This window comes from Oncorhynchus clarkii, chromosome 3 (assembly GCF_045791955.1).
Source record: "Oncorhynchus clarkii lewisi isolate Uvic-CL-2024 chromosome 3, UVic_Ocla_1.0, whole genome shotgun sequence".
Taxonomy (NCBI): domain Eukaryota; kingdom Metazoa; phylum Chordata; class Actinopteri; order Salmoniformes; family Salmonidae; genus Oncorhynchus; species Oncorhynchus clarkii.
In genome coordinates this window covers 6,368,532-6,395,032 of record NC_092149.1, presented here as the reverse complement: position 1 = coordinate 6,395,032, position 26,501 = coordinate 6,368,532, and the positions used below count along the sequence as shown (strand labels likewise).

At 48.1% G+C, this 26,501-nt stretch overlaps 1 protein-coding gene across 1 annotated transcript; it reads right to left on the bottom strand.

Annotated features, from left to right (window-relative positions):
• Positions 1-267: 267 nt before the first annotated feature.
• On the bottom strand, positions 268-25,570 carry LOC139387060 (protein associated with LIN7 2, MAGUK p55 family member a). The gene is made up of 11 exons (XM_071133046.1): positions 25,309-25,570; positions 21,478-21,630; positions 17,093-17,239; positions 16,579-16,806; positions 9,299-9,430; positions 5,698-5,794; positions 5,144-5,215; positions 2,834-2,995; positions 2,270-2,472; positions 1,150-1,278; positions 268-743 (listed from the first exon to the last, which is right to left on the bottom strand). Exons 1-11 carry the CDS (start codon positions 25,423-25,425, stop codon positions 567-569), a joined length of 1,617 nt encoding a protein of 538 aa, XP_070989147.1. The 5' UTR covers positions 25,426-25,570; the 3' UTR covers positions 268-566.
• Between the last annotated feature and the right edge of the window lie 931 nt (positions 25,571-26,501).

Here is a 26,501-nt window from a genome sequence, read left to right as displayed (position 1 = left end):
GGGCTAGGCGGGGTGGGGCTAGGCGGGGTGGGGCTAGGCGGGGTGGGGATAGGCGGGGTGGGGATAGGCGGGGCTAGGCGGAGTGGTGCTAGACGGGGGGGGGATAGACAGGGTGGGGCTAGGTGGGGTGGGGCTAGACGGGGTGGTGCTAGGTGAGGCTAGGCGGGGTGGTGCTAGGCAGGGTGGGGCTAGGTGAGGCTAGGCGGGGTGGTGCTAGGCAGGGTGGGGCTAGGCAGGGTGGGGCTAGGCAGGGTGGGGCTAGGTGAGGCTAGGCGGGGTGGGGCTGCATGGTAAAGTCCCATACAAACATAAGTCTCAATTTGTCCTTAGCTCTCACATCCCTGTAGGGGTCAATTCTATTTAAATTCAGTCAATTTAGGAAGTTCACTGACATTCCACTTTTCCTCAATGGGAAAAATGTGGAATTGTAGTTCGTCTACTTCCTGAAATTCCAGATTTGAAATTGAACCCCAACCGTGGTGGTTAGGGACAACCTCTTCCTGGACCCAGCAGCGGGCGGCGTGTCCTCCAGCCCAGTAGGGAGCAGCCTAACCAGGCTGTGTCTCTCAGTACACCCAGCTGACAGGGACCCACTGGGGCTCAGAACACAGCTGCTCCACGGCCGCCTGCAGCTGCTCAAAGGCCTTGTCCAGGTTGTCGTTAACGATGGTCAGGTCAAAGTAGTGGCTGTAGGCCCGGCGGATCCTGGCGCTCTCATCCACCGTCTTCTTCAGATCTGTCTCCTGAGAGAGGGAGGGGGAGAGAGAGAGGGAGGGGGAGAGAGTGGAGTGGAGGGGGAGAGAGGGAGCAGAAGAGAATGGGGAGAGAGTGGAGGGGGAGAGAGTGGAGGGGGAGAGAGAGAGGGAGGGGGAGAGAGGGAGCAGAAGAGAATGGGGAGAGAGTGGAGGGGGAGAGAGTGGAGGGGGAGAGAGAGAGGGAGGGGGAGAGAGTGGAGGGGGAGAGGGGGAGACAGTGGAGGGGGAGAGAGTGGAGTGGAGGGGGAGAGAGGGAGCAGAAGAGAATGGGGAGAGAGTGGAGGGGGAGAGAGTGGAGGGGGAGAGAGTGGGAGAGGTTTCCATCAGTGATTATCTTCTGAATAACTACAACAGTCAGAATTGTGCACAGATCCACCAACATCCAGAGACTGACCGTGAGCAGTTTGGTGGTGAGTCCAGCGTCCACCACGGCTTTGTGCATAGCTCTTAGTGTGTCCAGTTGTGGAGCAGCAACAAACACCACAAACGGCATGAACTCTGCTGTCTTCAACTGCTTCAGCGCCTGACGACACACACACAACCCATCAACACACACACACGACCCACCAACACACACATCAACACACACACACACACACACGACCCATCAACACACACACACACACACACACGACCCATCAACACACACACACGACCCATCAACACACACACACACACGACTCATCAACACACACACACACACGACTCATCAACACACACACACACACACACACGACCCATCAACACACACACACACAACCCATCAACACACACAACCCATCAACACACACACACACACACACACACCCCATCAACACACACACACGACCCATCAACACACACACACACACGACCCATCAACACACACACACACACACACACACACACGACCCATCAACACACACACACACACACACGACCCATCAACACACACACACACGACCCATCAACACACACACACACGACCCATCAACAAACACGACCCATCAACAAACATCATGCTTATTCAGGTTTTGCTTATGATCCATGCAGCTGTCTTTATCTCAATATCAAATGATTTCTGGGTAACAAATGAGGTCCGTTACTGTCATTATTTTCAATCAAAATAGACAAAAAGAAACAAAAAATAGCTTCTTAGCAAAAACTATTTCTCAAAGAATTTAGCCAAGACTGTCTGGGAGTGGTCTGGTTGGGGAGGGGAAAACTGAGAACTAGCTGTTATTGGCAGAGGTTTGGAACTCTCTTTCTTATTGGTCTGTTAAACTAACTTTCCACATGGTGATGTCAGCAGGCAGACCAAAACTCCATCCCACAAAAACAAGCTGAAATTTCAGGCCGTCTTTTCAAATCAGCTCTTACACTAAAAAGGCATGATCATAATGTTCACATTACAGTATTATTCCAACCTAAGTGCAGTAATATAAGGACACAGGAAAATCACATTTTTGACAGAACTGGACCTTTAAAATGAATAGATCCTGACTGTGTGAAATGTGTGTGTGTGTCAGACCTACCTGTGGGTTAACGTCCAGTATGCAGGTACGTCCTGCGTCCACCACCTCGTGGATGGAGTTCATCTTGGTTCCGTAGAGGTTTCCATCGTACTCTCCATGCTCCAGGTAGCGACGGGCCTTAATGTCTGTCTCCATCTGGGACCGGGACACAAAGCAGTACGACTGGCCGTCTCTCTCCTCCTCCCGAGCAGGCCGAGACGTGACTGGAGGGAGGTGAGGAAATGGTGGGAGGTAAGGAGGGGGGGGGGTGAGGAGAGAAAGAGGGGGGTGAGGAGAGAAAGAGGGGTGAGGAAAAATCTCATTCATCCATAGGAGACTGAAGTTTGTCTTCTGCTGTACCCCTGATACACACACACACACACACACACACACACACACACACACACACACACACACACACACACACACACACACACACACACACACACACACACACACACACACACACACACACACACACACACACACACACACAGGGGGGACTGGGACTCACAGGGGACGGTGGTTCCATAGAGCAGGGGGTTGATATACACACACACACACACAGGGGGGACTGGGACTCACAGGGGACGGTGGTTCCATAGAGCAGGGGGTTGATGACGATCAGTCTGTTCTTCAGACTGCGCCGGCCCACTCCCTGAGCACCAATCAGAACCAGGGTCTTCCTCTGGAATGGAGGCATCTTGGCCACCTCTTCATAGATCTGCAGCTCGTGGCGGTCAAACTCTGGTCGTCACGACAACAGACACACTACCACCATCAGCTTAGTTTGCTCAGTAATAAAACTAACACAACTACTGAACAAAAATATAAAAACGCAATTTCAACGATTTTACTGAGTTAGTTAACAACTGTCAATTGAAATAAATTCATTAGACCCTAATTTATGGATTTCACATGACTGGGCGGGGCACAGCCATGGTTCGGCATAGAATCACCCACTGGGGAGCCAGGCCCAGCCAATCAGAATGAGTTTTTCCCCCCACAAAAAGGGCTTTATTCCTCATTTTCGTCAGCTGTCCCGGTGGCTGGTCTCAGACGATCCCGCAGGTAAAGAAGCCGGATGTGGAGGTCCTGGGATGGCGTTTGTGAGGCCGGTTCAACGTACTGACATATTCTCTAAAACGACGTTGAAGGTGGCTTCTGGTGGAAACATGTACATTAAATTCTCTGGTGGACAGTCCTGCAGTTAGAATGCAAAATGCACACTCCCTCAAAACTGGAGACATCTGTGGCATTGTGTTGTGTGACAAAACTGCACATTTTAGAATGGTCTTTTATCCCCAGCACAAGGTGCACCTGTGTACTGATCATGCTATAGAAATGCTCACTAACAGGGATGTAAACAAATTGGTGAAAAACATTTGAGAGAAATAAGCTTTTTGTGTGTATGGAACATTTCTGAGACATTTTCTTTCCACTCATGAAACATGGGACCAACACTTTACACGGTGCATTTATATTTTTGTTCAGTATTATATACAGTCATCTATACTACAGTTATATACACTGAGTGTTCAAAACATTAAAGAACACCTTCCTACTATTGAGTTGCTTCCCCTTCAGCTACACTGATTAAAGTGGATTTAACAAGTGACACCTGGTCAGTATATGTCATGGAAAGAGCAGGTGTCCCTAATGTTTTGTACACTTGGTGTAGAGCCCACAATAGATGGAAAAATGAACCTACTCCACACATACGTATTAGTTAGGCTGTACTGTAGTACACTTTCATATCACTGAAATATTAAATGAATGTCTGCCAATAATGAGAGATAGAGGTATTATCCAGCTGTTCTTTGCTTTGATATGCATTAGGAGACGGCTCTGGCCAACAACATGTTACTGATAGCAACACCCACTACTGTTATCAGTATAACACCACCCACTACTGTTATCAGTATAACACCGCCCACTACTGTTATCAGTATAACAACCCCCACTACTGTTATCAGTATAACACCGCCCACTACTGTTATCAGTATAACAACGCCCACTACTGTTATCAGTATAACAACGCCCACTACTGTTATCAGTATAACACCGCCCACTACTGTTATCAGTATAACAACCCCCACTACTGTTATCAGTATAACAACGCCCACTACTGTTATCAGTATAACACCGCCCACTACTGTTATCAGTATAACAACCCCCACTACTGTTATCAGTATAACAACCCCCACTACTGTTATCAGTATAACACCACCCACTACTGTTATCAGTATAACACCACCCACTACTGTTATCAGTATAACAACCCCCACTACTGTTATCAGTATAACACCCACAGGGTGAACTGAAGCCCGTTAGAGCAGAATCAGAGAGGTCTAACGGCTGGAACAGAGAGGTCTAACGGCTGGAACAGAGAGGTCTAACGGCTGGATCAGAGAGGTCTAACGGCTGGATCAGAGAGGTCTAACGGCTGGAACAGAGGTCTAACGGCTGGATCAGAGAGGTCTAACGTCTGGATCAGAGAGGTCTAACGGCTGGATCAGAGAGGTCTAACGGCTGGATCAGAGAGGTCTAACGGCTGGAACAGAGGTCTAACGGCTGGATCAGAGAGGTCTAACGGCTGGATCAGAGAGGTCTAACGGCTGGATCAGAGAGGTCTAACGGCTGGATCAGAGAGGTCTAACGGCTGGATCAGAGAGGTCTAACGGCTGGATCAGAGAGGTCTAACGGCTGGATCAGAGAGGTCTAACGTCTGGATCAGAGAGGTCTAATGGCTGGAACAGAGAGGTCTAACGGCTGGATCAGAGAGGTCTAACGACTGGATCAGAGAGGTCTAACAGCTGGATCAGAGAGGTCTAACAGCTGGATCAGAGAGGTCTAACAGCTGGATCAGAGAGGTCTAATGGCTGCTGAACTCACCTGCATTCTTGGACATCAGGTACATCATCTTCTTCTTCTTCTTCTTTCCTGTTAGTGTCCCACAGAGAACACCTGGGAGGAACAAAACACATTAAAAGTTCACTGAACCACAAGAGGGCACCAGAGTAAACATATTTCCTAAGTACGTCTGAGTTGTGGACACAAGTAGAGGGGAAATAGTGGGGGGGGGGGTTATTTATTAGAGTGTGGATTCAGCCTATACTTTCATGGCAGTTTGCTGCCAAATGTGATAATTTGAGAAATAAACTGTCATGGGTATAGAGGCTGTGTGTATATAGTATACTACTTTTCACTATATAGGGTAAAGGGATCCATTTTGGACACAAACAGGTGGGAAGAAGGTATGATTTTGGGGTAGATGTCAGTACTTTGTTGAGTATAAAGATGTGTGTTACAATTCCATTTCACCTTAGTTGAACCAGGCAGTATTCTGAGTTATATAGGCGGGTGTAAAGAAGTCTAACTACGTAATAATAATTACATTTTAAGCACTTTTCAAAACACCCAATGTCACTTTACAGTCAGAAATGTACCTGATCCATTCCATTCTCTCCTCACAAAGGCCTTCCTCTTCTCCTCTAAGAACTGACTGGGGATCAGTCCTGTGGCTCCTCCCACAATGTTGACTGCCTGAGGGACAGGATGTGAGGTCAGAGACATGCTACTTCCTGTTTCTCTTGCTCTAATCTTAAGGATCAGTTATTGTTTTGTAAATTAAAGTCAGAAATGGAATCCTAGCCCCTATTCCATTAGGGTGGTCAGGGCCGGGGAGTTAGGACAGCTGAAAGCAATATGATTAAATGTAGTGATGCACCGATATTACATTTTTGGCCGATATCCGATATCTTCCTTGCCAAAAAAAAACAATACCAACCCCCCCCAAATTTTTTTTTGTCCTTTTAAACATTCTAGTAGTTAAATAGTTAACACACACACATGGATGCAGCGGTCTAAGGCACTGCATCTCAGTGCAAGAGGCATCACTACAGTCCCTGGTTTGAATCCAGGCTGTATCACATCCAGCCGTGATTGGGAGTCCCATAGGGTGGCACACAATTGACCCAGCGTTGTCCGGGTTTGGCCGGGGTAGGCTGTCATTGTAAATAAGAATTTGTTCTTAACTGATTTCCCCAGTTAAATAAAAGGTTATACACACACCACACTGACCAAAAAGTTATTTTGTTGGCATTTACACATGTCCCCATGACCAGTAAAACATATTCATTTCACTTACTTGCTGTGCTGTTTCGTGGTTAATTTGTCCAGTCGTTTCATTCTCAACCAGGATTTCTATGGAACGCAGTTTGGGTCTTTGCGTGTCAAATAAGCTTGTTGACCAATCAGGATATGACTGCACGTCACATAATAATCTAACTCGTTCATTCATTTTTTTAAACGTAATTATTACACTATCACTTGTATTTCATGTGTCACAACGATTCATCGATACGTATGCCAGTATGCTATGATGCTGGTAGAGTTGCTAGCTAGCTCATAGATGCAAACAATGTTCTTCCCCAAAAACACATCATCTGTTTCAGTAGCTATAGTTACCAGGCTAACTATATAGCTAGGTGTCATCATCTAAAATAACCCTAATTTATAAGACAGTTCTTATTTGATTAATGGTGGTTGGACCCATCTATGTGAAGCTAGACACAATAAGGATTAGCCAAAATAGTGGACTTTGCGGTTAGCCTTCAAAATAAAAGCATGCCATTGACAGTGATGCAAATGAATACAAATAGTATAATTATGGCAGTTTAATAGATCATGCTAAACGAGGTTGGAATGTTATATAAAATCAACAAAAGACAATGTTAATTTGACAAAAGCTTTTGAAATTACACTGGATGTATTAAACTTTAGAATTGCATTGTGGGCATACTTATTTCACTGTACAGCCTTACCTATGGATGGTGGATCAATGACATGGGGTATCAGTCTACTCAGTGACGCCCAGAGAACATTAGCGTTGTAGCTCTCATTGCGGGACTCTGAAACAACTGTGAATTGAGCCACATGTATTGTCAACCTATACTGTGTGGATGTTTTGGAGTCTGATAACTGAGGAGGACATTGGGAAAAAATATATTGGGTATTGAGTAGACCGATACCCCATTTCATTGATCCCCAATCCTTAGGTAAAGCTGTACAGTGCAATATGAATGTCAACACACACAATAGGCTGACTGTGGAGATGATTTCACACAGTCACAGTCCCGCGATAAGAGCTACAACGCTAATATTTGCGTAAACTCTTCACAGTTGTGTTCTGTGGGTGTCACCGAGTAGACTGAGACCCCATTTCATTGCTCCACATTCCAATCTTGTTTAACATTATCTAGTCTAAATATGGCACGATTCCACCAATTGTAACCTTCTGCATCACTTTCAAAGAAGTACTTTTATTTTGAAGGCAAACCGCAAATTCCTCTATTGTGCCTAATCCTTATTGCTGCTAGCTTCACAACAAATAACCCGGTCCCGTTGAGACTCACTAGCCAGATGAAGCTAGCTGGCTGCTTATGATATAGCTGATATAGCTATAGTCGCTGGCTAGCTATTTATCTTCATGAACTGAAGTTCAATTTCAATAGGGGAACAACAAGAGACTACCTATCTAATACTTACTCACAAGGATTCCTAAATCATTGCTAAGAATAGTGAAAATGACGGTAGGTTCTACTGGTCATTGTTTTCAGGCTGGTTGTATTGGTGCTAGCTAGGTACCAAGCTAAAGCTAGCTACCCCAGAAGTTGCGGTTGAACAAATGATGCTTTATTCCCAACGCGGTATTGTAAACACATCGTTCGTGGCCGGTGTTTGCAGATTTCTTGTACAGCTTTGACAGTGCTACTGATAGTAGTGGTGGTGCTTGGCTTGTAAACTCAGAACCTTGTACAGCTTTGACAGTGCTACTGATAGTAGTGGTGGTGCTTGGCTTGTAAACTCAGAACCTTGTACAGCTTTGACAGTGCTACTGATAGTAGTGGTGGTGCTTGGCTTGTAAACTCAGAACCGTGTACAGCTTTGGCAGTGCTACTGGTAGTAGTGGTGGTGCTTGGCTTGTAAACTCAGAACCTTGTACAGCTTTGACAGTGCTACTGATAGTAGTGGTGGTGCTTGGCTTGTAAACTCAGAACCTTGTACAGCTTTGACAGTGCTACTGGTAGTAGTGGTGGTGCTTGGCTTGTAAACTCAGAACCTTGTACAGCTTTGACAGTGCTACTGATAGTAGTGGTGGTGCTTGGCTTGTAAACTCAGAACACACAACATTCTCCAATAGAACGGTATTATTTTACATGGCAAATTAAAAGCTTATTTAATTAATCAAATAGTGTTATTGTGGAAGTGTTATTTGACGTGTATCTTATTTGACACGTAAAGACCCAAACGGTGTTCCATAGCATGTGGTGAAGCTATTACTGTGTAACTCCGGTAGGGCAACATCTGAACAACAGCACACTTGGTAGTGTGTACTGGTGCTCAACCAGTCGGCGAAAGCCAACAACACCCACGACAGAGAACGGTTATTTGTCAAGGGCAATGAATTCCATTATCTTGCCACTAATGGATTTCACCTTTGAGTTGTCTCTCTGAAATGTTCTTACTCTTTCAAATGACTGCTGGCCTTGTTGACTGCTCCATCCACACAGCATGCATTGTGGGCTAGGTTAGGGATGCTGTGTTCCACGTGTAGCGCTACATTTTACGTTGCGTCATTACGTCATCTACCTACGTTATATAGGTATGCACGGCAGCTTTGACATCGGTTTCTAACATCTGCTTTAATCTAGACATCGGGTCGATACCGATGTTGGCATTTTTAGCTAATATCGGCCTATTCCGATTTATCGTGCATCCCTAATTAAAATTTCCACCTAGCCAATCAGAAGGCAAGATGGAGCACGGACCTATTACCATATTGCTTACACTGTATCTCTCCATCCAGTTGTTTCAGATCAAGTGCCTAGGGGTGGATGTGGGAAAGTCATTCAACCCTGAGTCTAAGAGAACATTCCTCTGAAAGTAGTAGCAGAGCCATATAGTTGAGCAGTAAGGCATGAGGACCTGTGGATTATGGATGAATAACACACAGCTAAGGGCTGTTCTGTGGTCAGCAGTACCTACCTGCCACCAGTTAGGGTCCTCTCTGTTGACAATGTGCAAAACATCTCCTTTAGAGAAGGCCAGGCCAGCCTCCTTACAGGGGATCAGGTTGTCTGTGGCTGGGCTGTAGTTAAAGTGGGGTTTCAGGTGCACCTAGAAAACAAGGTCTGTGTTACCATAGTTACAGCTTCAGGTAGAAAAAAGGAAATAGGAGGGGTGTTTAACAACAACATCTTCAGATTGTAAATCACCAACAGCCCAATGCTCTACAGTCTGTACTGTGAGAATCTACAGAGAGAATCAAACAATCTACAAGACTGCATCTTTCCAGGAACAGGGTTGGAGAGCCCTGTCCTACGGGACTGTTTCTCTCCAGGAACAGGGTTGGAGAGCCCTGTCCTACGGGACTGTATCTCTCCAGGAACAGGGTTGGAAAGCCCTGTCCTACGGGACTGTATCTCTCCAGAAACAGGGTTGGAGAGCCCTGCCCTACGGGACTGTATCTCTCCAGGAACAGGGTTGGAGAGCCCTGCCCTACGAGACTGTATCTCTCCAGAAACAGGGTTGGAGAGCCCTGCCCTACAGGACTGTATCTCTCCAGGAACAGGGTTGGAGAGCCCTGCCCTACGAGACTGTATCTCTCCAGAAACAGGGTTGGAGAGCCCTGCCCTACGAGACTGTATCTCTCCAGAAACAGGGTTGGAGAGCCCTGCCCTACAGGACTGTATCTCTCCAGGAACAGGGTTGGAGAGCCCTGCCCTACAGGACTGTATCTCTCCAGGAACAGGGTTGGAGAGCCCTGCCCTACGGGACTGTATCTCTCCAGGAACAGGGTTGGAGAGCCCTGCCCTACGGGACTGTATCTCTCCAGGAACAGGGTTGGAGAGCCCTGCCCTACGGGACTGTATCTCTCCAGGAACAGGGTTGGAGAGCCCTGCCCTACGAGACTGTATCTCTCCAGGAACAGGGTTGGAGAGCCCTGCCCTACGGGACTGTATCTCTCCAGGAACAGGGTTGGAGAGCCCTGCCCTACGGGACTGTATCTCTCCAGGAACAGGGTTGGAGAGCCCTGCCCTACGGGACTGTATCTCTCCAGGAACAGGGTTGGAGAGCCCTGCCCTACGAGACTGTATCTCTCCAGGAACAGGGTTGGAGAGCCCTGCCCTACGGGACTGTATCTCTCCAGGAACAGGGTTGGAGAGCCCTGCCCTACGGGACTGTATCTCTCCAGGAACAGGGTTGGAGAGCCCTGCCCTACGGGACTGTATCTCTCCAGGAACAGGGTTGGAGAGCCCTGTCCTACGGGACTGTATCTCTCCAGGAACAGGGTTGGAGAGCCCTGCCCTACGGGACTGTATCTCTCCAGGAACAGGGTTGGAGAGCCCTGCCCTACGGGACTGTATCTCTCCAGGAACAGGGTTGGAGAGCCCTGCCCTACGGGACTGTATCTCTCCAGGAACAGGGTTGGAGAGCCCTGCCCTACGGGACTGTATCTCTCCAGGAACAGGGTTGGAGAGCCCTGCCCTACGGGACTGTATCTCTCCAGGAACAGGGTTGGAGAGCCCTGCCCTACGGGACTGTATCTCTCCAGGAACAGGGTTGGAGAGCCCTGCCCTACGGGACTGTATCTCTCCAGGAACAGGGTTGGAGAGCCCTGCCCTACGGGACTGTATCTCTCCAGGAACAGGGTTGGAGAGCCCTGCCCTACGGGACTGTATCTCTCCAGGAACAGGGTTGGAGAGCCCTGCCCTACGGGACTGTATCTCTCCAGGAACAGGGTTGGAGAGCCCTGCCCTACGGGACTGTATCTCTCCAGGAACAGGGTTGGAGAGCCCTGCCCTACGGGACTGTATCTCTCCAGGAACAGGGTTGGAGAGCCCTGCCCTACGAGACTGTATCTCTCCAGGAACAGGGTTGGAGAGCCCTGCCCTACGGGACTGCATCTCTCCAGGAACAGGGTTGGAGAGCCCTGCCCTACGGGACTGTATCTCTCCAGGAACAGGGTTGGAGAGCCCTGCCCTACGGGACTGTATCTCTCCAGGAACAGGGTTGGAGAGCCCTGCCCTACGGGACTGTATCTCTCCAGGAACAGGGTTGGAGAGCCCTGCCCTACGGGACTGTATCTCTCCAGGAACAGGGTTGGAGAGCCCTGCCCTACGGGACTGTATCTCTCCAGGAACAGGGTTGGAGAGCCCTTCCCTACGGGACTGTATCTCTCCAGGAACAGGGTTGGAGAGCCCTGCCCTACGGGACTGTATCTCTCCAGGAACAGGGTTGGAGAGCCCTGCCCTACGGGACTGTATCTCTCCAGGAACAGGGTTGGAGAGCCCTGCCCTACGGGACTGTATCTCTCCAGGAACAGGGTTGGAGAGCCCTGCCCTACGGGACTGTATCTCTCCAGGAACAGGGTTGGAGAGCCCTGCCCTACGAGACTGTATCTCTCCAGGAACAGGGTTGGAGAGCCCTGCCCTACGGGACTGTATCTCTCCAGGAACAGGGTTGGAGAGCCCTGCCCTACGGGACTGTATCTCTCCAGGAACAGGGTTGGAGAGCCCTGCCCTACGGGACTGTATCTCTCCAGGAACAGGGTTGGAGAGCCCTGCCCTACGAGACTGTATCTCTCCAGGAACAGGGTTGGAGAGCCCTGCCCTACGGGACTGTATCTCTCCAGGAACAGGGTTGGAGAGCCCTGCCCTACGGGACTGTATCTCTCCAGGAACAGGGTTGGAGAGCCCTGCCCTACGGGACTGTATCTCTCCAGGAACAGGGTTGGAGAGCCCTGCCCTACGGGACTGTATCTCTCCAGGAACAGGGTTGGAGAGCCCTGCCCTACGGGACTGTATCTCTCCAGGAACAGGGTTGGAGAGCCCTGCCCTACGGGACTGTATCTCTCCAGGAACAGGGTTGGAGAGCCCTGCCCTACGGGACTGTATCTCTCCAGGAACAGGGTTGGAGAGCCCTGCCCTACGGGACTGTATCTCTCCAGGAACAGATAGGCTTTCTTTCATACACTCTCTCCCTCCTCCTCCTCCCCCCCCTCTCCTCTCCCCCTCCTCCCCCTCTCCTCTCTCCCTCCTCCTCCCTCTCTCCCTCCCTCTCCTCAGTGCCCCAGTTATCCCATGAAGTGTATTAATAGGACCAGTGTCCCAGGCAGGGTAACAGTTCCAGCTGCCGTGCCCTGTCATTCTGGGTTAGGACCAGGTCAACCCCGTCTCCCCCTCAACCACCCTGACAGGTTCAAATACACAGTGATGGAAAAAGTCAAAGATAACTTCATAGAAAATGACTCAAGTAAAAGTCACCCAGTAAAAATCTACTTGAGTAAAAGTCAAAGTGTTTGGTTATAAATACGTATCAAAATTAAATGTAATTGCTAAAATATACTTAAAGTATCAAAATGTAAAAGTATAAATCACTTCAAATGATTTGTTACTATAGAAAAGCAGACAGCACCAGGTTCTTGTTCTGTACATGTACAGCTAGCCAGGGGCACACTCCAACACCCAGACATCCTTTACAAATGAAGCATTTGTGATGAGCAAGTCTGCCAGATCAGAGGCAGTTGGGAAGTGTGTGAATGGGACCATTTCCTGTCCTGCTAAGCATTTGTGATGAGCAAGTCTGCCAGATCAGAGGCAGTTGGGAAGTGTGTGAATGGGACCTTTTTCCTGTCCTGCTAAGCATTTGTGATGAGCAAGTCTGCCAGATCAGAGGCAGTTGGGAAGTGTGTGAATGGGACCTTTTTCCTGTCCTGCTAAGCATTTGTGATGAGCAAGTCTGCCAGATCAGAGGCAGTTGGGAAGTGTGTGAATGGGACCTTTTTCCTGTCCTGCTAAGCATTTGAAATGTAACAAGTACTTTCTGGGTGTCAGGGGAAATGTTTGGAGTAAAAAGTACATATTTTCTTTAAGAATGCAGTGAAGTTAAAGTTGTCAAAAACATCAATAGTAAAGTACAGATTCCCCCCAAAACATAATCTACACTGCTAAAGCAAACATCAAATACGACCAAGAGACAACTGCAGTGTATGTACTGTACACACTTCCTCTGACCTGTACAGCCCAGGTGCAGAAACATGTTCTCAATAGGAGATAGGGGCATGGTCCTTCTAATATCTAACAGTATCATTATTACAGCCCCTCTGACCTAGTGGGGAACCAGCCGTCCTCCTAATATCTAACAGTATCATTATTACAGCCCCTCTGACCTAGTGGGGAACCAGCCCTCCTCCTAATATCTAACAGTATCATTATTACAGCCCCTCTGACCTAGTGGGGAACCAGCCGTCCTCCTGAAGAGCTCATTCTAACATCTAACAGTATCATTATTACAGCCCCTCTGACCTAGTGGGGAACCAGCCCTCCTCCTAATATCTAACAGTATCATTATTACAGCCTCTCTGACCTAGTGGGGAACCAGCCGTCCTCCTGAAGAGCTCATTCTAACATCTAACAGTATCATTATTACAGCCCCTCTGACCTAGTGGGGAACCAGCCCTCCTCCTAATATCTAACAGTATCATTATTACAGCCCCTCTGACCTAGTGGGGAACCAGCCCTCCTCCTAATATCTAACAGTATCATTATTACAGCCCCTCTGACCTAGTGGGGAACCAGACGTCCTCCTAATATCTAACAGTATCATTATTACAGCCCCTCTGACCTAGTGGGGAACCAGCCCTCCTCCTATCTAACAGTATCATTATTACAGCCCCTCTGACCTAGTGGGGAACCAGTCCTCCTCCTAATATCTAACAGTATCATTATTACAGCCTCTCTGACCTAGTGGGGAACCAGCCGTCCTCCTGAAGAGCTCATTCTAACATCTAACAGTATCATTATTACAGCCCCTCTGACCTAGTGGGGAACCAGCCGTCCTCCTAATATCTAACAGTATCATTATTACAGCCCCTCTGACCTAGTGGGGAACCAGCCGTCCTCCTAATATCTAACAGTATCATTATTACAGCCCCTCTGACCTAGTGGGGAACCAGCCGTCCTCCTGAAGAGCTCATTCTAACATCTAACAGTATCATTATTACAGCCCCTCTGACCTAGTGGGGAACCAGCCGTCCTCCTAATATCTAACAGTATCATTATTACAGCCCCTCTGACCTAGTGGGGAACCAGCCCTCCTCCTATCTAACAGTATCATTATTACAGCCCCTCTGACCTAGTGGGGAACCAGTCCTCCTCCTAATATCTAACAGTATCATTATTACAGCCTCTCTGACCTAGTGGGGAACCAGCCGTCCTCCTGAAGAGCTCATTCTAACATCTAACAGTATCATTATTACAGCCCCTCTGACCTAGTGGGGAACCAGCCGTCCTCCTAATATCTAACAGTATCATTATTACAGCCCCTCTGACCTAGTGGGGAACCAGCCGTCCTCCTAATATCTAACAGTATCATTATTACAGCCCCTCTGACCTAGTGGGGAACCAGCCGTCCTCCTGAAGAGCTCATTCTAACATCTAACAGTATCATTATTACAGCCCCTCTGACCTAGTGGGGAACCAGCCGTCCTCCTAATATCTAACAGTATCATTATTACAGCCCCTCTGACCTAGTGGGGAACCAGCCGTCCTCCTAATATCTAACAGTATCATTATTACAGCCCCTCTGACCTAGTGGGGAACCAGCCGTCCTCCTAATATCTAACAGTATCATTATTACAGCCCCTCTGACCTAGTGGGGAACCAGCCGTCCTCCTGAAGAGCTCATTCTAACATCTAACAGTATCATTATTACAGCCCCTCTGACCTAGTGGGGAACCAGCCGTCCTCCTAATATCTAACAGTATCATTATTACAGCCCCTCTGACCTAGTGGGGAACCAGCCGTCCTCCTAATATCTAACAGTATCATTATTACAGCCTCTCTGACCTAGTGGGGAACCAGCCGTCCTCCTGAAGAGCTCATTCTAACATCTAACAGTATCATTATTACAGCCCCTCTGACCTAGTGGGGAACCAGCCGTCCTCCTAATATCTAACAGTATCATTATTACAGCCCCTCTGACCTAGTGGGGAACCAGCCGTCCTCCTAATATCTAACAGTATCATTATTACAGCCCCTCTGACCTAGTGGGGAACCAGCCCTCCTCCTAATATCTAACAGTATCATTATTACAGCCCCTCTGACCTAGTGGGGAACCAGTCCTCCTCCTAATATCTAACAGTATCATTATTACAGCCTCTCTGACCTAGTGGGGAACCAGCCGTCCTCCTGAAGAGCTCATTCTAACATCTAACAGTATCATTATTACAGCCCCTCTGACCTAGTGGGGAACCAGCCGTCCTCCTAATATCTAACAGTATCATTATTACAGCCCCTCTGACCTAGTGGGGAACCAGCCGTCCTCCTAATATCTAACAGTATCATTATTACAGCCCCTCTGACCTAGTGGGGAACCAGCCCTCCTCCTAATATCTAACAGTATCATTATTACAGCCCCTCTGACCTAGTGGGGAACCAGCCCTCCTCCTAATATCTAACAGTATCATTATTACAGCCCCTCTGACCTAGTGGGGAACCAGTCCTCCTCCTAATATCTAACAGTATCATTATTACAGCCTCTCTGACCTAGTGGGGAACCAGCCGTCCTCCTGAAGAGCTCATTCTAACATCTAACAGTATCATTATTACAGCCCCTCTGACCTAGTGGGGAACCAGCCGTCCTCCTAATATCTAACAGTATCATTATTACAGCCCCTCTGACCTAGTGGGGAACCAGCCGTCCTCCTAATATCTAACAGTATCATTATTACAGCCCCTCTGACCTAGTGGGGAACCAGCCGTCCTCCTGAAGAGCTCATTCTAACATCTAACAGTATCATTATTACAGCCCCTCTGACCTAGTGGGGAACCAGCCGTCCTCCTAATATCTAACAGTATCATTATTACAGCCCCTCTGACCTAGTGGGGAACCAGCCGTCCTCCTAATATCTAACAGTATCATTATTACAGCCCCTCTGACCTAGTGGGGAACCAGCCCTCTTCCTGAAGAGTTACTTGTTGGGGCAGGCTTTTGGTCCAGCCCTGCTTTAACACATCTGACTCTACTAATCGGCTGAATCACCTCAATGAACTGAATCGGGTGTGTTGCTGCAAAAACTCTACATTCCCAATGTCCCTCCAAGAGGAGGATGATTAGCCACCCGTGTTGTTGTCATTAGGATGTGAATGGAAGCTAACTGACACTGAGGGACCTACCTGAAATCTGGCCAACAAGAAACATTTTTGTTTTCTGTTGTAAAACATTTTGCTACGGTTCACTAATAAATATGACCCTGTTCTCACCTGTGGGGGTGCTGGAGTGTCGCGGTAGCTGGGCAGGATCTTGAGGGTGACGCCCCCCTGGCAGTCCCTCAGCAGCTCCAGCAGCTCCTTGGGATCGCTGCCCACCTCGCGCCCGTTCACCTCCCTGATCACGTCGCCCGCGTGCAGCATGCCCTGCCGGTCGATCATACTGCCGTGCAGGATCCTGGCGATCACCAGCTCCCCGCGTTCCACCCTGAACGTCACACCCTGAGGAGGAGAAGAGGAAGAGAGGGGGATTGAGAGAATGGAGAGAGAGGTTAATGCATGAGAAGGGATTTAAATATTCCATGTACCTAACCTGCTAACTACAAACTATGAACAGTCACCCAGATCTTGCAGATTGATTGGTAATGTCTGAGACGACGTCCTAAATGGTACCCTGTTCCCTACATAGTGCACCACTATTGACCGGAGCCCGGCTATTGGTCCCTGGTCAAAAGTAGTGCACTATATAAGGAATAGGGTGCCATTTGTGACTCAGTCATTAACTCACCAGTGGTTCGCCAGCCTTCTTCTGAATGCCAATTATCCTGACAGCGTCGGCGGGCATGAGGGGGCCGGTCGCCATGGCATTACTGTTCACCTCCGACGGCATCTCATAACATTTAGCTGCCACCTTGTCATGGGCCTCAATCAAAGACTGGAGAGAGAGAGAGAGAGACAGAGAGACAGTTAGCTGCGACCTTGTCATGGGCCTCAATCAAAGACTGGAGAGAGAGAGAGAGAGACAGTTAGCTGCCACCTTGTCATGGGCCTCAATTAGAGACTGGAGAGAGAGAGAGACAGTTAGCTGCCACCTTGTCATGGGCCTCAATCAGAGACTGGAGAGAGAGAGAGACAGTTAGCTGCCACCTTGTCATGGGCCTTGATCAGAGACTGGAAAAGAAGAGAGAGACTGGAAAAGAGAGAGACTGGAAAAGAGAGAGACTGGAAAAGAGAGAGACTGGAAAAGAGAGAGACTGGAAAGGAGAGAGACTGGAAAGGAGAGAGACTGGAAAGGAGAGAGACTGGAAAGGAGAGAGACTGGAAAAGAGCTGCCATTTTGTCATGGGCCTCGATCAGAGACCGGAGGAGAGAGGGAGAGACATGATTATTGAAGAGTGATTGTATTATTCCAGTAGAACACTAAGCCAATGAGAAAAAAACATCACCACACAGAAAGGAAACAGTGTAAAACAGTTGGATTCGTAACCTCACTCCCCAGCTGAACACGTCCCCACTCACGCTATAAAAAAATGAAAACAATGGCTCACATTTCTATAGAGCCGTTCTGCTAAGACATTGTCAAGTGTGTGGTCATGTTTGTTTGTGAGGCAGATGATCCCTGGTTGCAGCCCGGTAAGGGACAAGGACAGGGAAGGACGTGACACTGTTAATCAAGTACACACCTGTCTCCACACCCTCCTCCTCCACATATCACACAGACCTGTCTCCACACCCTCCTCCTCAACACATCACACAGACCTGTCTCCACACCCTCCTCCTCAACATATCACACAGACCTGTCTCCACACCCTCCTCCTCCACATATCACACAGACCTGTCTCCACACCCTCCTCCTCCACATATCACACAGACCTGTCTCCACACCCTCCTCCTCAACATATCACACAGACCTGTCGCCACACCCTCCTCCTCAACATATCACACAGAGCTGTCTCCACACCTTCCTCCTCAACATATCACACAGACCTGTCTCCACACCCTCCTCCTCAACGTATCACACAGACCTGTCTCCACACCCTCCTCCTCAACATATCACACAGACCTGTCTCCACACCCTCCTCCTCAACATATCACACAGAGCTGTCTCCACGCCCTCCTCCTCAACATATCACACAGACCTGTCGCCACACCCTCCTCCTCAACATATCACACAGAGCTGTCTCCACACCTTCCTCCTCAACATATCACACAGACCTGTCTCCACACCCTCCTCCTCAACATATCACACAGACCTGTCTCCACAACCTCCTCCTCAACAACACTATTTCATCATGTCGTAGTCAAGCAGCAACACTCATTGATTTACTACCAACTGACAAGAGAGAAACACACAACCTACTGGGTAACTGCCCCTCCAGTGTATATGAACCAATCACAGCTCTTCTTCACAAGTAGACTACACTTCTTCACAACCAGTGCATGTTTAAGACCAAATGTAGCATGCAGGAAATACAATCATGAATCAGTCCCACAGGAAGGAAAGGAGGAACAAGACTGTTAAGTTCTCACCTGCAGAGCAGCCATATCACAGGATTAATATCTGACACACACACACAGAGACAGACACAGGGACAGAGAGACAGAGATAGAAAGAAACAGAGGGAGACAGAGAAAGACAGAGAGAAAAACAGAGAGAAAAACAGAGACAGAAAGACAGAGACAGAGACAGAGAGACCGAGAGACAGAGAGACCGAGAGACAGAGACAGAGAGACCGAGAGAGACAGAGAGACCGAGAGAGCAGTAACATGCATCAGTACAGATCTGGTTCACACATGATAGAACTCCCTAACCCAGAAATGTGTGTCTACCTCCCCCACTTGACCCCTCCACTCCCATTGGACCAGGGACATAGCCCCCCTCAGGCCGCAGTTTCTCATTGGTCCAGACAGAATAGGCTATTTTTTTTTTTTTTATCTCTAGGAGGGGCAAGTAGCAGAGGCAGAGAGAGAGAGTCAAAGACAGATTATTATAAGCAATTGATACCAGTGTCTCATTTACAATGGTGCCCTGAGGAAAACAATTTCTTAATAATAATAATAATAATAATAATATAAATTAACACAACAGCTTCCAACACCACAAAAACAATGATTCAATCCAAACAGTTCTCCTTAAACACATTCAGTATTACAGCTCTAACTGCCATAGAGGCACCAGAGAGTCACAGCTCTAACTGCCATAGAGGCACCAGAGAGTCACAGCTCTAACTGCCATAGAGGCACCAGAGACTCACAGCTCTAGCTGCCATAGAGGCACCAGAGAGTCACAGCTCTAACTGCCATAGAGGCACCAGAGAGTCACAGCTCTAGCTGCCGTAGAGGCACCAGAGAGCCACAGCTCTAACTGCCATAGAGGCACCAGAGAGTCACAGCTCTAACTGCCATAGAGGCACCAGAGAGTCACAGCTCTAACTGCCATAGAGGCACCAGAGAGTCACAGCTCTAACTGCCATAGAGGCACCAGAGAGTCACAGCTCTAACTGCCATAGAGGCACCAGAGAGTCACAGCTCGAACTGCCATAGAGGCACCAGAGAGCCACAGCTCTAACTGCCATAGAGGCACCAGAGAGTCACAGCTCTAGCTGCCGTAGAGGCACCAGAGAGCCACAGCTCTAACTGCCATAGAGGCACCAGAGAGTCACAGCTCTAACTGCCATAGAGGCACCAGAGAGTCACAGCTCTAACTGCCATAGAGGCACCAGAGAGTCACAGCTCTAACTGCCATAGAGGCACCAGAGAGTCACAGCTCTAACTGCCATAGAGGCACCAGAGAGTCACAGCTCGAACTGCCATAGAGGCACCAGAGAGCCACAGCTCTAACTGCCATAGAGGCACCAGAGAGTCACAGCTCTAGCTGCCATAGAGGCACCAGAGAGTCACAGCTCTAACTGCCGTAGAGGCACCAGAGAGCCACAGCTCTAGCTGCCATAGAGGCACCAGAGAGTCACAGCTCTAGCTGCCATAGAGGCACCAGAGAGTCACAGCTCTAACTGCCGTAGAGGCACCAGAGAGCCACAGCTCTATCTGCCGTAGAGGCACCAGAGAGTCACAGCTCTAACTGCCATAGAGGCACCAGAGAGCCACAGCTCTAACTGCCATAGAGGCACCAGAGAGTCACAGCTCTAACTGCCATAGAGGCACCAGAGAGCCACAGCTCTAACTGCCATAGAGGCACCAGAGAGCCACAGCTCTAACTGCCATAGAGGCACCAGAGAGCCACAGCTCTAACTGCCATAGAGGCACCAGAGAGCCACAGCTCTAGCTGCCATAGAGGCACCAGAGAGCCACAGCTCTAGCTGCCGTAGAAGCACCAGAGAGCCACAGCTCTAGCTGCCATAGAGGCACCAGAGAGTCACAGCTCTAACTGCCGTAGAGGCACCAGAGAGTCACAGCTCTAACTGCCGTAGAGGCACCAGAGAGCCACAGCTCTAACTGCCGTAGAGGCACCAGAGAGCCACAGCTCTAACTGCCGTAGAGGCACCAGAGAGCCACAGCTCTAACTGCCGTAGAGGCACCAGAGAGCCACAGCTCTAACTGCCGTAGAGGCACCAGAGAGCCACAGCTCTAACTGCCGTAGAGGCACCAGAGAGCCACAGCTCTAGCTGCCGTAGAGGCACCAGAGAGCCACAGCTCTAACTGCCGTAGCGGCACCAGAGAGTCACAGCTCTAACTGCCGTAGAGGCACCAGAGAGTCACAGCTCTAGCTGCCGTAGAGGCACCAGAGAGCCACAGCTCTAACTGCCGTAGCGGCACCAGAGAGTCACAGCTCTAACTGCCATAGAGGCACCAGAGAGTCACAGCTCTAGCTGCCGTAGAGGCACCAGAGAGTCAATGAATGAGATGTTCGACGAGCATGTGTCCACATACTTTTGACCATGTAGTGTAGTTCCAACCAGGGAGAGAGAGATGATTATAATAATGTTAATCTCCAAAGTAAACTTTGGCAACATGTACATTGTTACATAACGACAATAAAATCAATTGAAATTAATTGAATCTTGAGAGAGAGCGAGAGGCAGAGACAGCGAGGCAGAAACTTCAGGAGTAATATGGTGATTGACAGGACAGTCATTCTCTAGTCTACTTTCAGGCTAGCTCTAACAACTCAACGGTACTGTGTGTGTGTGTGTGTACACATAGGTGTGTGAGTACCTTGAAGTGTGGTTCCTGGAGGATGTTGGCTAGTTCCTTGGCGGAGGCGTCTCTACTACTCAGTCCTGTGAGGGAGTCTAGGATCTCTGAGACCAGCTGCTGGTTGTTGTCTCTCACAGCCTCCAGCTTCACATCCGCCAGCCTCTCATGGGCCTGCAGAGACACACATTAATACACACAGTATTTAGTTCAGGTTTTAACTATCCCAACGCCCAGGACCAAGAGGCATGGAGAGACAACGTTTTGTTATTCTGCCCCCGGCCTCTGGAACAGCCTGCCAGAGAACCTGAGGGGGACCAATAGGCTGCCAGAGAACCTGAGGGGGACCAATAGGCTGCCAGAGAACCTGAGGGGGACCAATAGGCTGCCAGAGAACCTGAGGGGGACCAAGAGGCATGGAGAGACAACGTTTAGTTATTCTGCCCCCGGAACAGCCTGCCAGAGAACCTGAGGGGGACTGAAACTGTGGACATATTTAAAAGAGATCTTAAAACAGCTTTTAAGTTGAGATTTTCCTTGGGGTGCTTTTTAGTCATTCAGTTATTGTTGTTCTTTCATTTGTTGTGTAGTAAATATTAAATATTTCAGGTTTTATTTGTTTTTTTCCTATGAAGCACATTGTGTTGCATTCCATGCTGTAGAAATAAAGCCTTATTTAATTTATGCGTGCCCTGGTCAGTTTTTTCCCTGTGAAAAGTGAACCTAGTGTAAAATGTCCACCAGATGTCAGCATGTCACAACAAACAAACACACTATTCCTTATGGCCTTTCTCTTGCATTTCAAAGACGGTACAAAAAACAAAACAAAAATTAAACACGTTTTTCTTCTTTGTGTTTAGTGAGTCCACCAGATCAGAGGCAGTAGGGATGACCAGGGATGATATCTGTTTAGTGAGTCCACCAGATCAGAGGCAGTAGGGATGACCAGGGATGTTCTCTGTTTAGTGAGTCCACCAGATCAGAGGCAGTAGGGATGACCAGGGATGTTCTCTGTTTAGTGAGTCCACCAGATCAGAGGCAGTAGGGATGACCAGGGATGTTCTCTGTTTAGTGAGTCCTCCAGATCAGAGGCAGTAGGGATGACCAGGGATGTTCTCTGTTTAGTGAGTCCTCCAGATCAGAGACAGTAGGGATGACCAGGGATGTTCTCTGTTTAGTGAGTCCTCCAGATCAGAGGCAGTAGGGATGACTAGTAATGTTCTCTGTTTAGTGAGTCCTCCAGATCAGAGGCAGTAGGGATGACCAGGGATGTTCTCTGTTTAGTGAGTCCTCCAGATCAGAGGCAGTAGGGATGACCAGGGATGTTCTCTGTTTAGTGAGTCCTCCAGATCAGAGGCAGTAGGGATGACCAGGGATGTTCTCTGTTTAGTGAGTCCCCCAGATCAGAGGCAGTAGGGATGACCAGGGATGTTCTCTGTTTAGTGAGTCCTCCAGATCAGAGGCAGTAGGGATGACCAGGGATGTTCTCTGTTTAGTGAGTCCTCCAGATCAGAGGTAGTAGGGATGACCAGGGATGTTCTCTGTTTAGTGAGTCCTCCAGATCAGAGGCAGTAGGGATGACCAGGGATGATCTCTGTTTAGTGAGTCCTCCAGATCAGAGGTAGTAGGATGACCAGGGATGATCTCTGTTTAGTGAGTCCTCCAGATCAGAGGCAGTAGGGATGACCAGGGATGATCTCTGTTTAGTGAGTCCTCCAGATCAGAGGTAGTAGGATGACCAGGGATGATCTCTGTTTAGTGAGTCCTCCAGATCAGAGGTAGTAGGATGACCAGGGATGTTCTCTGTTTAGTGAGTCCTCCAGATCAGAGGCAGTAGGGATGACCAGGGATGTTCTCTGTTTAGTGAGTCCTCCAGATCAGAGGCAGTAGGGATGACCAGGGATGTTCTCTGTTTAGTGAGTCCCCCAGATCAGAGGCAGTAGGGATGACCAGGGATGTTCTCTGTTTAGTGAGTCCTCCAGATCAGAGACAGTAGGGATGACCAGGGATGTTCTCTGTTTAGTGAGTCCTCCAGATCAGAGGCAGTAGGGATGACTAGTAATGTTCTCTGTTTAGTGAGTCCTCCAGATCAGAGGCAGTAGGGATGACCAGGGATGTTCTCTGTTTAGTGAGTCCTCCAGATCAGAGGCAGTAGTGATGACCAGGGATGTTCTCTGTTTAGTGAGTCCTCCAGATCAGAGGCAGTAGGGATGACTAGTAATGTTCTCTGTTTAGTGAGTCCTCCAGATCAGAGGCAGTAGGGATGACCAGGAATGTTCTCTTGATAAGTGTGTCAATTAGACAATTTTCCTGTCCTGCTAAGCATTCAAAACATAATGAGTACTTTTGGGTGTCATGGAAAATGTATGGAGTAAAAAGTAAATTTTTTTAGGAATGTAGTGAAGTAAAATTGGTCAAAAATATGATTACTATAGTACAGATTCACCCCCAAAAAACTTTAGTAAAAATACTTTAAAAGTACTAAAATACTTTACACCACTACAAAAGTGGAAAAAATAGAATCAAATACGACCAAGGGACAACTGCCCAGTGTACTGTCCACACTCCCCCTCACCCATACAGCCCAGGTGCAGAAACAGGTTTTAAAGTAAAGGACAGACACCCACAAAAACTGCTTCAATTGTAAAGTATTTATACTTAAGTACTTTAACACCACTGCGGTTTATAAATTAGGCATTAGGCCCCTGGCCTCTACAGACTCTGTGACATGGCTGGCCCTCTGAAACACGTTGTAGATGACATTTCATTGCAGTGTTAAACATAGATGTGCAGCTGTTAACCCCATGCACCCGGCAGTAACCACCGAGACTTAGGCTGGGGTTACACAAAGCAACTTTAACGCAATTCTAGTTGCAGTTGCAAGTGACGGAATCTCAAGCAACTTTGCGGTTGGTTACATGAAGCAACTCAAATGTGATTAAAACTGCACGCAACAGCCAATCAAATTGAAGCGGATGGTTTGAGAATTCTAAACTCAACCCATGTCATCTGCTGCATTACGTCGTGGTTTCACTAATGTGTTCACCCAACGGTTTGGTTATTGTGACAGCAAGGACACCGTAGAAATGCAGCCTGTACAATTTAGCTAGTTAGCCTAAAGGACATCGCAAACACCAACACAGCTAGCTAGCCAAAATTACATGGCAAACACCAACACAGCTAGCTAGCCAAAATTACACGGCAAACACCAACACCTAGCTAGTTAACAACGAGCTAACCAAGCTAGCACAGTTCATGGTGGACAATTTCAGTTGAAACTGGTCAAGGAGAGGTTTGGCTTCTCTTTGAAATTACATGTATTGACTGCTAAACCATGTACAAATAACTTGTATACAACTCCTGTTGTGTTAGTCTCTGTTCTGTCAACCCTGATTGCGGGTTGTTCTGCACAGCACGAACAGCTGTGTTGACATGACAACTGGGTCGGAATTCCGAACCTTCAAATGGATCATGTGACAAAAGTGTTTTGATTGGCTGTTGCTTGCAACTAGTTGCACAAAGTTTGAACTGGATTCAACCAAGTTGCAGATGAGATGCTTATTGGTTGCAGTGTTTCCCCAAGCAACCAACAAACAACTCGGTTGCAAGCAACTAAAATTGCTGGCCAGTTGCGCCGTGTACTGGCAGACTGGCGGGCTAATTGGCCATACCATACATTCAAAACACTCGTGGCCAAAACGTTCCAGACTGCTGTTGTTTGACTCATGGCCGTTATTGGCACAGTCCGTTCTGACAAGATGGAGGAGACATTTATATGGTGGCACTGAGTGCTTCTTCCTCTCCCCTCCTTCTCTTCTCTCTTAACTGATGATATGATGGAGTGTATGTTACCTTGGCGAGGGAGCGGACTATGGGGCTCTCTATGATTCCCTTGAGGAAGAGGAGGTCGATGTCTTTGGCCCCCGTGGTGGGAGGCAGTTCTCTCAGGTTATCCAGCACCTGCTGCATGGCTGGAGGACAAACACAAAATGTTTAAAAAAAGAAAAATACTATTTTTATATCCACAAAATCAATAGTTCTATGCAGACTTGCAATCAGAAGGCCACGTAATGTCAGCCTATGTATATGGCAGAGACTCCCAAACATCAGCACCACAAGTCAGCACTGATAACCTAGACTGTTGTCGTGACACGGCGGCCTGGTATTTCAGAAGGTCTGCTCCACGTAGGGATGCTCCACAAAGGTCTCCTCCCCCCTCTGGCCTTCCCCCACAACAACACCTGGCATATTTGGTACATAAGAACACACATCAACATCAAACCAGGATGTTCTGACTAGAGAATGTTTGTAAATGTGCACTGATGGTGAGACTTCCTGTCTGACCTAGTTAGCTACCAGGAAGACCAGGCGGTCATGTCTAGCTAGCTACAGTGCAATCAGAAAGTATTCAGAACCATTCACTTTGTCCACGTTGTTACGTTACAGACTTATTCTAAAATTGATTACATATTTATTTCCTTTCCTCATCAATCTACACACAATAAACCATAAACAGGCTGAGAAATGTTTGTCAATTTATTACAACTAAAAAACAGAAATACCTTCTTTACATAAGTATTCAGACCCTTTGCTATGAGACTCAAAATTGAGCTCAGGTGCATCCTGTTTCCATTGATCACCCTTGAGATGTTTCTACAACTTGATTGGATTCTACCAATGGTAATTTCAATTGATTGGAAAGCCACACACACCTGTCTATATAAAAGGTCCCACAGTTGACAGTGCATGTCAGATCAAAAACCAAGCCATGAGGTCGAAGGAATTGTCCGTATAGCTCTGAGACAGGATTGTGTTGAGACACAGATCTGGTGAAGGGTACCAAAAAATGTCTGCAGCATTGAAGGTCCCCAAGAACACAGTGGCCTTCTCCATTCTTAAAAATGGAAGAAGTTTGGAGCCACCAAGACTCTTCCTAGAGTTGGCCGCCCGGACAAACTGAGCAATCGGGGGAGAAGGGCCTTGGTCAGGGACGTGACAAAGAACCTGATAGTTGTCCTTCTGGAAGGTTCTCAGAGTGACTATCT